General features: G+C 38.4%; 1 protein-coding gene across 1 annotated transcript; it reads right to left on the reverse strand.

Annotated features, from left to right (window-relative positions):
* Positions 1 to 1,920: 1,920 nt before the first annotated feature.
* Positions 1,921 to 12,637, reverse strand: LOC134648964 (tetraspanin-4-like). The gene is made up of 5 exons (XM_063503633.1): positions 12,223 to 12,637; positions 11,956 to 12,144; positions 4,667 to 4,843; positions 3,021 to 3,251; positions 1,921 to 2,080 (listed from the first exon to the last, which is right to left on the reverse strand). The coding sequence occupies exons 1-5, from the start codon at positions 12,283 to 12,285 to the stop codon at positions 2,015 to 2,017; spliced, it is 726 nt and encodes a 241-aa protein (XP_063359703.1). The 5' UTR covers positions 12,286 to 12,637; the 3' UTR covers positions 1,921 to 2,014.
* Between the last annotated feature and the right edge of the window lie 1,281 nt (positions 12,638 to 13,918).

Genomic DNA, 13,918 nt, shown 5'->3' on the forward strand with positions numbered 1-13,918 from the left:
ATGTATTACTTTTATAATAATTAAGGTATATGTCTTTGCCTGTTTATTTACCTTAAATTTTGTAATTTACTTTTCTTTCTAGATGTTAATCACTTTAAACTTCATGTAGACAAGCTCACAGCTATTTGTTTAAAGCATTGTAAAAAACATTTTGCATTTCACGAATTTTCTTGTTGTATTTAATGGTGCATTGGCTACGTATTTTTGATATGTTAATTAAGGAAACTATAGGTCTATTTACTGCTGCTCAATCTATTGATTAATGTTAATGAATGACTGTTTGTTTCTCAATAAAAAAAAAATAACAATTTGGAGTATTTTTTCAGAATTTTAGACACAGTAGATAAAGGGGGGGGGGGGATGATCGGACAGACAGACAGACGCACGAGTGATCCTATAAGTATAAGTAAATGATACTTATCTACAGATCTTGAAACCGCCCGCAATGAATTTGATGAAATTTTCAGTCAGATTCAGATGTTTATGAAGAAAGCTCGAAGCAAGCTGGCGCCTGTAAATGTTTCACTAGCAATTTCGATGAAATTAACCTTTTGGACGCCAATGACCGATATATCCGCACCGTTGGTTCAACGCCAAAGACCGATTAAACGGTCTCAGACCACAGAGCAACATCGACCTAAGTGCATAGGTACTTATACATAAAGTTCAACTTCAGTTTTGACACTTCAATTATGTGGCGTCTGAGTGACAGCTTTTGTGTTTGACACGGCGTGGAAAAGGTTAACATATATTCGACGGTCAACCAGATACTCGTAAATATACTTAACTTTGGGAGTTGGAAGTACTGATCAGGGATGTTGCGGATGCCGATTTTTTGACATCCGCGGATGCGGATGCGGATTTTTAAAGGCTCACATCCGCGGATGCGGATGTCAAGATAGGTACATAAAGAACGTCAAATATTACATTTTAGTAATTTAAAAAAACCGGCCAAGTGCGAGTCGGACTCGCGTTCCAAGGGTTTCGTACATTAATTCCCACTCACGGTTGACTGCTAATTTCTAATAGGTTTTTTGGCTAATGAGTAAATTACCTAGCAGTCTAGCACTTACGCCGATGCTAAGACGTTCCTGTACCGACCTGTTCCACATCCGCATCCGCATTAAATCCGCATCGATTTTATGCGGATGCGGATGCAGATGCGGATGTTGAAAATAATGCGGAAGTTCCGCGGTTGCGGATGCGAATGCGGATATTCGCATCATCCCTGGTACTGATACCTACTAATACTTACTGATACACGACTAGAATACAATTATAAGACCACTCATAATTAAAGTAGGTACCGTAAAATGGGGTGAGTAGGGTTCGCAGAGAGAGTTGGGTTATGAATGGGGAGAGAAGGGATGAAAGGGGGGTGAGATGGGATTTTAAGGCACAAAAATAATGTATTCCAATTTAAAATGGAGCTATAGTAATACTCATAATAAAAAAAATCGATCCAACAATCTTCCAAAATCACCTTTGTATGAAATTCCATCTCACCCCAATTACGAGGGACTACGGGGTGAGGAGGGATTTCCTGTTTATCGTCTAAGTTATGAAATTGAACTACCCAAAATAAACTAAAATACAAACGTCCGGAACACTTATTATATATGACACCGTAAGATTATGAACCCGTTAGTTTACAATCTAACGTAGGTTAGGTTAGGTTAGATTATAATCTCCCTACCGTCAGTTTATAATTTAACTAGCGAGATTATAATCTGACGAGTGTTTTCAATTTTACGATGACATATACACCATTCAGTTTTCATATGTAAAAATAAAATGTTATCGAGGTTTGAATGTCAGTTTTGCCCCTACTCACCCCATTTTACGGTATTTAATCCATTACAGTCATTATACATTGGTATTATACTTTTTACTGGTTACTCTGATAAAATCAAACAAAAATACCTATAACATTATTTATTAATCTGCAATAATATTACTTAACGTAATTAAAATACTTAGTTCACAACAACAATTGGTAGGTACACGTCATTCTTCAAGGAAACGCATTTTCTGCTCTGGATATCTTGGCCATCCACAACGCCCCGCCGACAGCCAAGGCCTGAAAAAAAAACATTTATATTATTATTCAAACTTGTATTGCCAAGTTTATAAATTATAATTAATATGGTTTTCATGACACTTGCTCGAAAAAGATCTTATTTCATGCAGGTGTACTAAAGGACAAAGGCCTTTATTGTTCCCGCGGGAGTTATGGTTTGTGAAAAAAATAGCTATAACTCCCTAGAAAGTTATGTCGTCTGAAATATCTCTTCGACCGTTTCCCATAAGGCATAAGACTATCAACGACGCAGTACAAGGTAGACATACTTCTATCGTGTTATGGCCAATTAAGAAACTAAATTGCACTCGTGCAAGGTCAAAATGAATCAGAATGGTGATGGTCATGGTCAGAATGGTAGAAGTTTAATTTAAGCGACCTGAAGTGCTAAGACAACCAATACCGCTTACGCTAACACATAATTAAGTACGATCCATTGGTACGAGTGAGATATACTGCTACAGTATCAAAATTAGATCGTAATTTAAAAATACATCTTGCTTTATCACTGTTAAGCTAATTTCGTAGCGCTACGCCGTATCTCGTAGTATCTCGCTCTTGTAACTCAAGCGTGTTGTTAGACCCGGAAGCCTATTCAGATAAGTAGTTATTTCTTGTTAAGAAATGGTTATGGATATGATACGTGATACGTCTGCTAACAGTTCATAATCATAACCGTTTCATAACAAAGAATATAAGTGCTTATCGTGCTTCCAGTTTACAGAAGAAAAATTATTTCTCACTTGATGGTCTGTCTCATCGGAAGATCAGCGCTGGAAGTCGCCAGCAACATGCTAAGATAATGCATTTCGAGACACTTTATTTTTAATAAGTACCTATGTTCTTTTCGTGTAATTATGTATATTCTCTGTGTGTCTACGAATAAACTATTATATTTTTAAAATGTAGGTAAGCGTAAAAGGTGAAAATGCAAACCTACCTGAATAAGAACCAAGAAAACGCCAGCGGCCCCTATGGCCCCCGCATGACTTTGCGTCCACGCACCAAACGCCTCGGCACACCCAGTTCTGTATGCACTCGTCACATTGCACGTAAATGTGGTGACGACACCAAACACCCGATTGCAGCAGCTGACGGGAAGACCCTGGCTGTCGTGGGTGTTGAGGTGCTGGAGCCAGTCGCTGGCGTTCAGGACCCCACAGCAGGCGAACTGGAAATGCAGAAGAAGATACATAGGGGTAGGTGCCTACTTAAGAGCCCATCAATGTGCACACTAGCGCCACGTACTGCTAAAAAATCGTGATTATTTAAATTTAACGAAATATATTTAAAAAAGGGGGCCGCTACGTACTGTATCTCGTATTAAAGTACCTTTTGAATACATCAAACTAGTTTCTATGTTGCTGGATTCGTCAATCTAAGTATGCGTCCAAAGTTAAAACGGCCGTTTTTGTTTTGAGTTTATTGATTGACGAATCCAGCAACATAGATAGATGGAGAGATTTTCGTTAGGTTATCCTTAAAGGTAGGTTAGGTTAGGTTTGTTTTATGGCAATCCTGAAAAGTTACGCGTTTTTAAATCAAACAAATTATGACTAGCGGAAATTCGGACAAACAATACATATAACACTTTAAACTCTCGCGTATTGTACACATATTTAATTACACAAACGGGTCTACCGCGATATAATTTCATTGTTTTATTTCCGTGACCACAGCTGGTGCAACGCAGCTGAAACGTCGGAATTAAAGGTAAAAACAATGAAATTATATCGCGGTAGACCCGTTTGTGTAATTAAACAATACATAGGCAAGGTAACAATAGAGACTAGAGACCCATTTGAAACGCCTTAAGCAACTAAATAGCAATCATATGAGTATAAATTCCGTAGAAACTGAAATCGTGTAAGTATTGAACTGCTAATAATGAGGTTTTCGGTGTCCATATCGTTATTTTTATTTATTTATTATATTTACTATTGGCGCTGTACACCTACAGTCTCATGGTATTTTGGAACTGCGTCAGCACTAGCGACATAGCGCCATGTCTCACACATGTTTCACTTACCTATTTTGAATAGGTAAATAGATAACATATATGTACTTTGTCCCACAGCTTGGTAACTTCGTAGTTTTTGTTGGGGACGTACTTACATCCATGGTGTTTTGCCATTTTTGCTGCAGCTGCGTTTAGACTAGAATAGTGTGGTTTGGTTCTAGAGCGCATTAAGCTAAGATGCTCGCAAACCATATTGCGGAAAATCGCGTCATATACTCGTAGATTAGGAAACGCTTATTAACAATTATACTAAGTATAGGTACTACGATTTCGATGAAATTTGCTATATGGGGGTTTTCAAGAGCGAAAAATCTATCTAGGCCTTATCTCTGGGAAACGCGCAATTTTGAGTTTTTATATGTTTTCCGCGACGACTTGACGCGGGACGACTTGGACGCATTCTACCCCAAATGGTGGGAAAATGCCGATGACAGGGTCGAGTGGAGAAAACGAGGGGAGGCCTTTGCCCAGCAGTGGGACACCAAAATAGGCTAGAGAAAAAAAAATGTTTTCCGAGCAAAGCTCGGTCTCCCAGATATTGAACATTGAAATAAAACCATACTGACGTCTTCCTGCACTTCGTCCCACAGCTTAGTAACTTCGTAGTTCTTGTTGGGTCCGTACAGGTCCATGGTGTTCTGGAGCTGAGTTTGGACTAGAACTGTGGTTTGGCTCTTGAGCGCGTAGCCTGCTATACACGCGGACAGTTGGAAGATGAACATTAGCACCATGGCGCCGGCAAACTGGAATGTGAACATAATTGGTACATTTTAGAACTGTGATGGGAAAAAACCACCAAAGGTGAACAAAAAAAGTGACTATTAGTCAGTTAGTGTCAAACAATTATTTGCTTGGGTTGGCCGGTAGAATACGAAAAGTGACAAATTATTGTTTTTTTGTTTGGAATTTTATGAACAAATCTAGAGACCGGTAAAATATTATGACCTTTGACAGTTGCCGACTCCGTTTTGTCCAGTGACTTGTTACGAGCCCAGGGTTGAAGATTGTTAATTCAGTATTCGTATGATTCGGAAAATTATCTAATAATGAAGAAGAATACGGAAGAAGATTGGAGAGGGAACGGTCAGAGAGTCCCGTTTTACCACGGCAATACCTCACAGTGACAATTCGCCATATACAGGGTGATTCAGGAGACGTGAGCAGGATCAAGCCTACGCATACAGTAAGTTATATACAACTGTTTCGTACCAGTATTTGTGAGATTAACTTTAATTTATTTTATTGTTTAAAAAAAGTTTAAATTTATTTACGACATTTATGGTCACCGTCTTTGTTTTATCCATAACAAGTGCCAAATTGAATGTCATCGGAGTCTGGTTACTTTTGAAAAATCGTATCTCACTCAAGTGTGACATTTTATTTTCTTCATACTCAAAGTGTTAAAACTGTTAAAAAGGTTTTATCTTTGTTAATTTAATGTTGTAGGGTATCCATGATTGTAGATAATGAAATTTGTCCTTACCAAAAAGTATAACAACACAAAAAAAGCGTGATTGTTTTATTTAAATATTGTGGCGAACGATTCTTTTTATTTAGTTCTGCTCACGTCTCATGAATCACCCTGTATAGGTACATTGCTGGTCTCCTGGTCTGACAAGAGAATATTATCGTTGTTTATCGTTATCGACCCGTAAATGGAAATCGAGAGGGGAAAGCACATAATATGTGATTTTACGAATCGATAAGGCAGATAAATGCGTCATTTCTTTGTGTTAGTATCTACTCTAATTTATCACAAAGAGATATCGAATGTATCATCAATGATCATGAATTATCATATTGATGAATCACCAGAGTAAATGTACTTAAGACTCGTACCGTAATTTATTGGTAAAAGTACCTAATTATATATTATATTTAAAACAAGCAACAACGATTGCACTCCGGGAGTGCCGATAGAAGTGAAAACACCTCACTATGTTACCGACGATACGATGTGTATGACGATATGTTACGATACATACGTTTAGCGGAGGTATTCTATTTATTTATTATATATTAATGATACGGAAAATATTATACGTTCTTATGTTTAGGTCTGTCATCATCTAGTCCTTACTCGCTCTCCTACACCTTTCACACACAAACACACACACATACACACACACACACACACATATTCACACCCTAAAAGCATACACCTTATACCCTCTTTCACACATCATTTTAATTAGGTTTAGTTACCGTATGTTACCTACTCTTTTGTAAGCCCCAAGGCTCAGCCTAGTTTGGTGCTTACCGGACACCTTTGTGATTGCCTAGCTATTTTATTATAAATAAATTATTCTTATTCTTATTCTTATATTATTATCATTCTCAAATAAGATCACACTTTTTCATTGACATGTTTATTTAGGTACATACATACTGCCATGACAACGTCAAATTATTTGAATATAGGTAAAGAGTCTTGAAAAGGAGTCCGCAACATAAATCTCAAATAACATTGAGTTTTTCTTTATTGATATAAATGCCATTTAAATTATGAGTGGCCACCTTACGGGGCTTACGGTCACGTGATCGCCTTACGCCCCTTATTACGGTCACGTGATCGCCTTACGCTGTCTCAAGTTTATCATTTTTTCCCCACCTCAAAAAGTGCCCAGCGCCGCTAAAGAAGTTTTCACTTCAAAAAACTAACTTATCTACCTATAAAAGTTTTAATTATTGTCAAAAAAATTATTTTCACCTCAGCAGCTCGAACAAGGGTACTTTACTACTTAAAAACAGTGAGCAAAATCGCATTAGTATAGAATCTTTCGCTTGCACGGGACTCAATATAAGCACTCGAAGAAATATCAAACTTTGATCTCTTGTTGTACAAATAACTATTTATCCCTCCAACAGAAGGAAAATACCGATTTTTTCCTGCTAAATAATAATTATATACTTACGAGTATAACTACATTTTGGTAGGTGGTGGTCTGGTGGTACTGTAAAATCTATTTTTTTATTCGGTAGACTGAAATGACAGTTAATAGTATGAACATGAAATGTCATTTCATACTATTAACTGTCATTTCAGTCTACCGAATAAAAAAATAGACTTTAGATACCTATTTGTTACACATTTAGAGCACGAGAGCACGAGTAGAGTAGATACCTACCTAATATTAGTAATTTTAGTAACTAATTTTATTAATAGTGCTAAAGCAATGCAAAGGGGATAGAGTGCCTAATTGTTTGTCTGTGAACAAGAATTATCTTATTTATTTCCAAAACGGAACTGAATTCGGACCAAAATAATAAAGATGTTTCCAAGCGTTTGATTTTAGATTTAACCTAGTTATTATTAATTTAGTTAAGTACATATTTGTACATGCAGTTACTGTAATACCTTTTCTGCATATAGGTATCTATTATGTAAATAAATGATTGAAGCCTTTGTATGGTGGGAAGTAGTTTTATGTTAGTTTAGTATTTACTAATTTAATAGGTACTCAATGTTTCGTCCACTACTTATTGTATTGAAACAGGATTTTTTGTGAACTAAGTATGCGTTTATGGTAGGAGTTTATAGCCTAAAGAAGGCATGCAATTTTAGCTAGACCAATGAACAGTGGCGGATTTGCAGTCTTTGCCGCCCTAGGCTCAGACCCTGTAGCCGCCCCTTTCTCAGTATCAGCACCCATCATACTGACTGCATTTAGGTCAGGCAACGAAAAGGTATAGAGGGAAATGCTTGGACACATTTTTTACTAAGTAACTTTGTTTGGACTCGTTAGGAGGTGAAAATATCAAAAGTCGCCGGCCGTAGCCCTTGAGCGGGGGTGGGGGGTTTGATTTAAAGGTCCCATTTTTCGGTTTTTCGCTTATAATATCTTAGAAACTATGCGTCCTTGTGACATGATCATTATACAAAATGAAAGCTGATTAAATTTGCTACAAGTTTTATACAGTCGAGTTTTTCGATAGGTATCTTGTTTAGTTTTTGAGAAAGCCGCTCTTGAATGTCTATAATTTTGCATTAAATTTCCATCAATAATATTCACAGTGCTCACGAGGAAAGGAACCCGAAAGATTTTAACAGTGTAGCAGATCTGCAAAATTGACTCCACACTCGCGTTCGCGGCTTCGTGCACGAGTGTGGAGGGCCCTATACAAGCCCCCCTTCAGACTATTGCGCGTGAATCGCGGCTCGACTTCGCGGAGCGAATATATCGCGACGTTGACGTATGACTCCACACTCGCAAAGTTCTCGGTGATTTCGCAGTTTAGTTCGCGCCAAGATGGCTGAAAAGCATCGACTTAACTGTAATTTATCTACGGCAATGATTGCTGATGCTTATGATATCGAAAAACTGTACTAAATAAAACTTGTAGCAAATTTAATCAGCTTTCATTTTGTACAATGATCAGTCGTTAGAACGCATAGTTTCCGAGATAAGTATAAGCGAAAAACCGAAAAATGGGACCTTCAAATCTTCCTCTTTCCCCGGCTCATTAGCTACGGCCGGGGACTTTTGATATATTCACCTCCTAAGTAGTTCAAACAAAGTTACGAAGTCAAAAATTGTGTTCCAAGCATTTCTCTCTATACCTTTTTTTGAGAATTCGTTGCCTATATATGAATAATTTTGTGTTATTTCTTGTTATCATCAGCGATTTTTTGTCACAATTTGCCGCCCCTAATATCTCGCCGCCCTAGGCTCGAGCCTACTGTGCCTTATGGGAAATCCGCCACTGCCAATGAAAAGATAAAAGGTACTGTCGACAACAAAACTGTGTACCTATCTAAAAAAGTTGACAGCAACTTGTTATTATGTGTGTAGACTGCGTACCGGGTAAACGTTACATACTAACTCGTAACAGCACATAAATAACAGGGTGCGTAACCAACATGCCAATAGTGAGAGCACAAAGCGTTTCGTTGTCGTAGCGCAAGCGAGTCACCTTGGCTAGGCACCCAGGACGGTCAACCATCATCGAGCATCAGCGTTACGTCGCAAGGTTACCGCAATTACGTTTAATTATACAGCTCTAATGAAAGAATGGCGTAGGTACATGTGCAGGTACAGACAGCATTTTCTAGCTTTACAAACAGAGACAGGTACTTCACTGCATGTAAAACAATTAGAGTGTGACAAAAGCACTTTATTTAATAAAAACACTTAAAATAAAAACTTATACTTAAAAAAAATTTGACCTAGGTCGTGGTCGCTCGGTAGGGTACCCAGAAGGCTGGCCGCATTGCCCCGCTGGATAGCAATGCTGATCCGCTAGGCAAAATATTGGCCAGCCCTCTGGTCACCAGAAGCCTCTATAAGGCGCTTTGACAGCTCCTGAGGCCACGCGCGCTAGGTCCCCACGGCCCCAGGGTTTCCACCCCAAACGCCGCAAATATGTAGCTACTATACCTAGTGTCACATATTTGCGACGTTTGGAGCTTTGGCTGAGGATGCGGCCGCACTAGCGCCAACTTTGGTGCTTGGAATATGACGGCGCCAGAGTATCTACGCAGGTAGCGTCCCAGACAAGTGGTCGACCCATACTCCAAGGCACTAGCGTCATTCCGTCAGGCCTCTTGCCATCGACCCTGGCCAGTCCGTTGGGCTCGAGGGCCGACGGTAGGTAGGTACCTTGGCACCTTCGGATGACGTCGTTGAGGCTGGCGTGGCGAGGGATCCTTCCAGCGCTACGGCTGCATGAGAGGCCGTGGTGGCCCAGATTATCCACCATAACTCCGCATTGGCACCGGTGGGGCATGTTCGTTGATGCCCCTATTCTAAGACATGTGGCCAATCGGAATGTAGTATTGTCCAACAATGTGCCCACCTTTGTGGATGGTAGTGTCTGCAACCACAGACCCGACTCCCATTCCGCAGTGGCAAGAAGACGAGCTCGATCTGACGGACTAAGGCCGTATCTAGGAGACGGTTCCTAGTTAGACGACAGAGAGGCTCGTCCCACTGCCTCTGCGAACATGGGTTGACAGGCGGGTCTGTGTTAGGGCATGATACAAATATTTATAACCGACTTCAAAAAAGGACAGGAGATGTTCACGGATTACTCGGAGACTATTAGACCGACTTGGAAAATATTTTTTTGTTTGAAAGGGTATGCTTTCTTGTTGGTGCCATTGTCAGGATCTGATGACGGGATCTTGGAGAAATCGAGGGAAATTTACAAATTTCAGTCCACAAAATGATGGTAGACAAAAGTCGCTTCTTTTGTTTTGCTAAAGATTATTGAAATGTCATTCAATAGAACTTGCTAACTATGTAAACAAACCGCCATGCTAAAATTGACACTAAATGTCAAATTACTAGTAACTTTTGTTTACATAGTTCGCAAGTTCTATTGAATGACACTTTAGGCAAGGTGAGTTCGACTAAGATCGGACACCGGGTAAGATCGTATGATTCAAATTTCTGCCTGTTGCGGGGCTTTTTCTTAATGCTGGCAAGGTGATGCAATGCGCTGTTTTGTCCCGGGCATTGCATCACCTTGCCAGCATTAAAAAAAAGCCCCGCAACAGGCAGAAATTTGAATCATACGATCTTACCCGGTGTCCGATCTTAGTCGAACTCACCTTACATCTACCCGTAGTGATTTAATTCTCTTTGCATATCTACCTATTTGTAAAACTGAAAGAAGACACTGTTGGCGCGTTGTTCTAACCGTCACTGTCAGTGTCGACTGTACTTGTTGTTCGGTGGAGGACAAAAGGTCGGTAGCGGTAATATTTCCGATCTCAAAATAAGGAAAGATAAAAACGGTTGTGAATAAAACCACGTAAAAATTATGTTTAAATCAAAAACCAATGTGCCTCCATAGGTACCAAATTTGATGTAGGCCTAAATCAGAAAAGGTTACAGACTGACAGAAAGACAAACAGAGTTATTTTCGCATTTATAATATTAGTAGGAATGGTAGAATCAAATTATTGCGATGATGAAAGAATATCGGTTATAAACAAGCTCACGAGACTTAATAAGCATATAAATAAAATGCGAAATACATTACAATTGAATGCTTTTGCTGTCTCTCTCTACACAACTTTCATACCTACATAATGTAAAATAATTACATTAGCATTACGTGTCGTACAGAGATCGTCAGATACATTTGTAAACATAAATAATTAAAATTCTATTTAATATTTAGGGGGCTAGTTATATATACAATAGTATGTACCTTAGTAAAGCTAATACAAAACAATCTCATATAATAATCCATATAAGGCAATATTTAGCATCTACGTAATTTTATGCCTTTCTTTCCCATTTAAAAAATCTACGCAAAACTGCTTAAATCTCGGTAAGATTGGGGCAATAAGGACGAACAAATGTAAAGAAAAGATAGATATAAAGGCTGTATACGGGCGTGTGGGTGAAAATTACGCGATTCATGGCCACCATTCTCATATCGTCACTATATTGAATGTCAAGCGGTTATCACGAGACAAGTGGTTGAACGTGATGAATTGTTTATCATTGTGTGCTCAACAGTCATCTTTCTTTATATAGGGGCAGTCGATTCATAAACTATCAATAAAAATACAGTTATTTAATTAATTTATCCAATTCATAACATGCACAATCTTAATTCTGTGCGAAAAGAAACTTGAGTGGGACCTTTTTAGATGAGGTTGCCAGACGGGAATTTTATGACAACCAAACAATTGCAATAGCGCGATAATGTTTACATTATTTAAGAAATTATTCAAATATCAACGATATAACCGTTGCATAAGATTGAGAATGCATCGCGGTTATGAGCACAACACGGCATAATTTAAAATAGATAGCTGACATTTCGTGATGAAAAGAGGCCAGTGTTTCCGAAATAGCTGAAGCCGATTGTTTAATAAGTTGTGATTTTAATTACTTACCGCCATTATTAAGTAATAGTTTTCCGAATAGGCTCCATAGAACCCGAAGAATGCGATCAGGAAGATGATGACTCCGGTGGCGATGCAAAATGCGGGTAGAGAGAAAAACCTCTCCGAGAGGAACTCGTGGTACCCATTGTAAGCTGACTGCACGGAACTTCCCACCGACAGTATTATTATTCCACTTATCTGAAAAACCACTTCACGTCAAATTGCTTTCAACAGTTTCAACACTTCATCCAAAACTGCGTGGTTTACCTAACTTACCAGGAACAGGAAATTCACTGTTATCAAGGAATATTTAACACTTGTATATATTTTGTTCCACATTTTGTACGAGCGGCAGCGGCCGTGCGTCGTGACAGTCACTACACTAAACTGCCGTATAGTTTTAGCTAGGTCTGGTATTTTTATCACTATAGGTAAGTACCTGATCTGTTGATAAGGAAAGCAAGCGGATTTATCTCAGTCCGAGCTCCTGTCGGATACTTGTTTCCACATATTATGCATAATTCATCAATTCATTTTTAGCGAAGCGGTTTTTCAAGTTCAAAATGTCACTATGACGCGCGGTGCACTGGATTAATAGGCAATTCAACTTAAACTGATCACGATTGTATATTTTTAACTGTTTGTTTTGAATGCTGCAATACGACTGGCGTTTCAAGCGATAAGAAACTCCTTGGTAAGAACTAACCAGTACAATTTGCATAATTATCTGCAATACACAGTATTAGCAATGGCACGTTCGTTCGCATGAGTAGGTATTAAGTAAGTTTTACAGGCTCTAATACTTCAGTAAGTATATGAAGAGACACTTACCTAGATGGAAGCGGATCTTATCGCATTGCAATAAGGATCACAAATTGTCTTCGAGGAAACACTGAAAGTTTATAGATACCGCCACGCCATAGCTGCTTTTAGAAAATTAGCTCACAGCGCACATGTCGATGTTGTCAGCGTGTTTACAATTGTAACTGGTGCAATGCATCTGCTCAGCTGTTCCTCAGTAGCGTTGACATGTTTCACTGCTAACGACACAGTATAATAGCTGTCCCAATTTGCATATGAAATTTTAATGGCTCGTGCAGTCACTTAATTAACAACGAGGATAGATTAAGAGCATATTTAGTACCCCTAGGAGTAGGAGGATAAAGGTTTCAACAGAAAATCTAACTTGTGTCCCTTTAAAATATTTGATTTGGGTAAAAACGTCCACAGGAGAGGCGTTAAATTACCTCTCGTATTAGGGCTTTTTCTAAAATAAATATCGAAAACCCGATTCTTTCAAATCTGGATGTTCTTGGGCTCATTCTACTCAGAATCGACAGCACTCTCCATCCTACCATTAAAAAAAGATGTCCCAAAATTTTGTATGAAAATTGTACATTTCACTACGTCACGTTAAATACAAGTGAAAATTTTTCTCATACTAAAAACGTGACGTAATGGAATGGACATTTTGGGACATCTTTTTTTAATGGTAGGATGGAGAGTGCTGTCGATTCTGAGTAGAATGAGCCCAAGAACGTCCAGATTTGAAAGAATCGGGTTTTCGATATTTATTTTAGAAAAAGCCCATTACCATCCATGCTCCGTGAGAGACTGCAACGGTGGATCACAGCGTTCAATTAAACTATATTTATTCTATTTCGGGAAGTGTTATAAATTAATTTCATTAAATAGATATATGTAGGTACCTATTGTCAAAGATTATATTAAAAGGGTTTTATTGTATCCCCCGGGTATTTTTAAATATTAAGTGCTTGTTTTAGTTATTTTATATTTATTAACATTTCTAGCAGGTACTAGTAGGTATAGTTAAGTACTACATATTGTCGATACGTCGTACAATTTATTTCAGTAAGTACTTACAAATGTTCCACTTGTACAGTGAAGTAAGTAATGTCAAACATCATACAACAATTTCTTATCTCTAAATTATTTACTTACAACATTTCCA

This window comes from Cydia amplana, chromosome 6 (genome assembly GCF_948474715.1).
Source record: "Cydia amplana chromosome 6, ilCydAmpl1.1, whole genome shotgun sequence".
Taxonomy (NCBI): Eukaryota; Metazoa; Arthropoda; class Insecta; order Lepidoptera; family Tortricidae; genus Cydia; species Cydia amplana.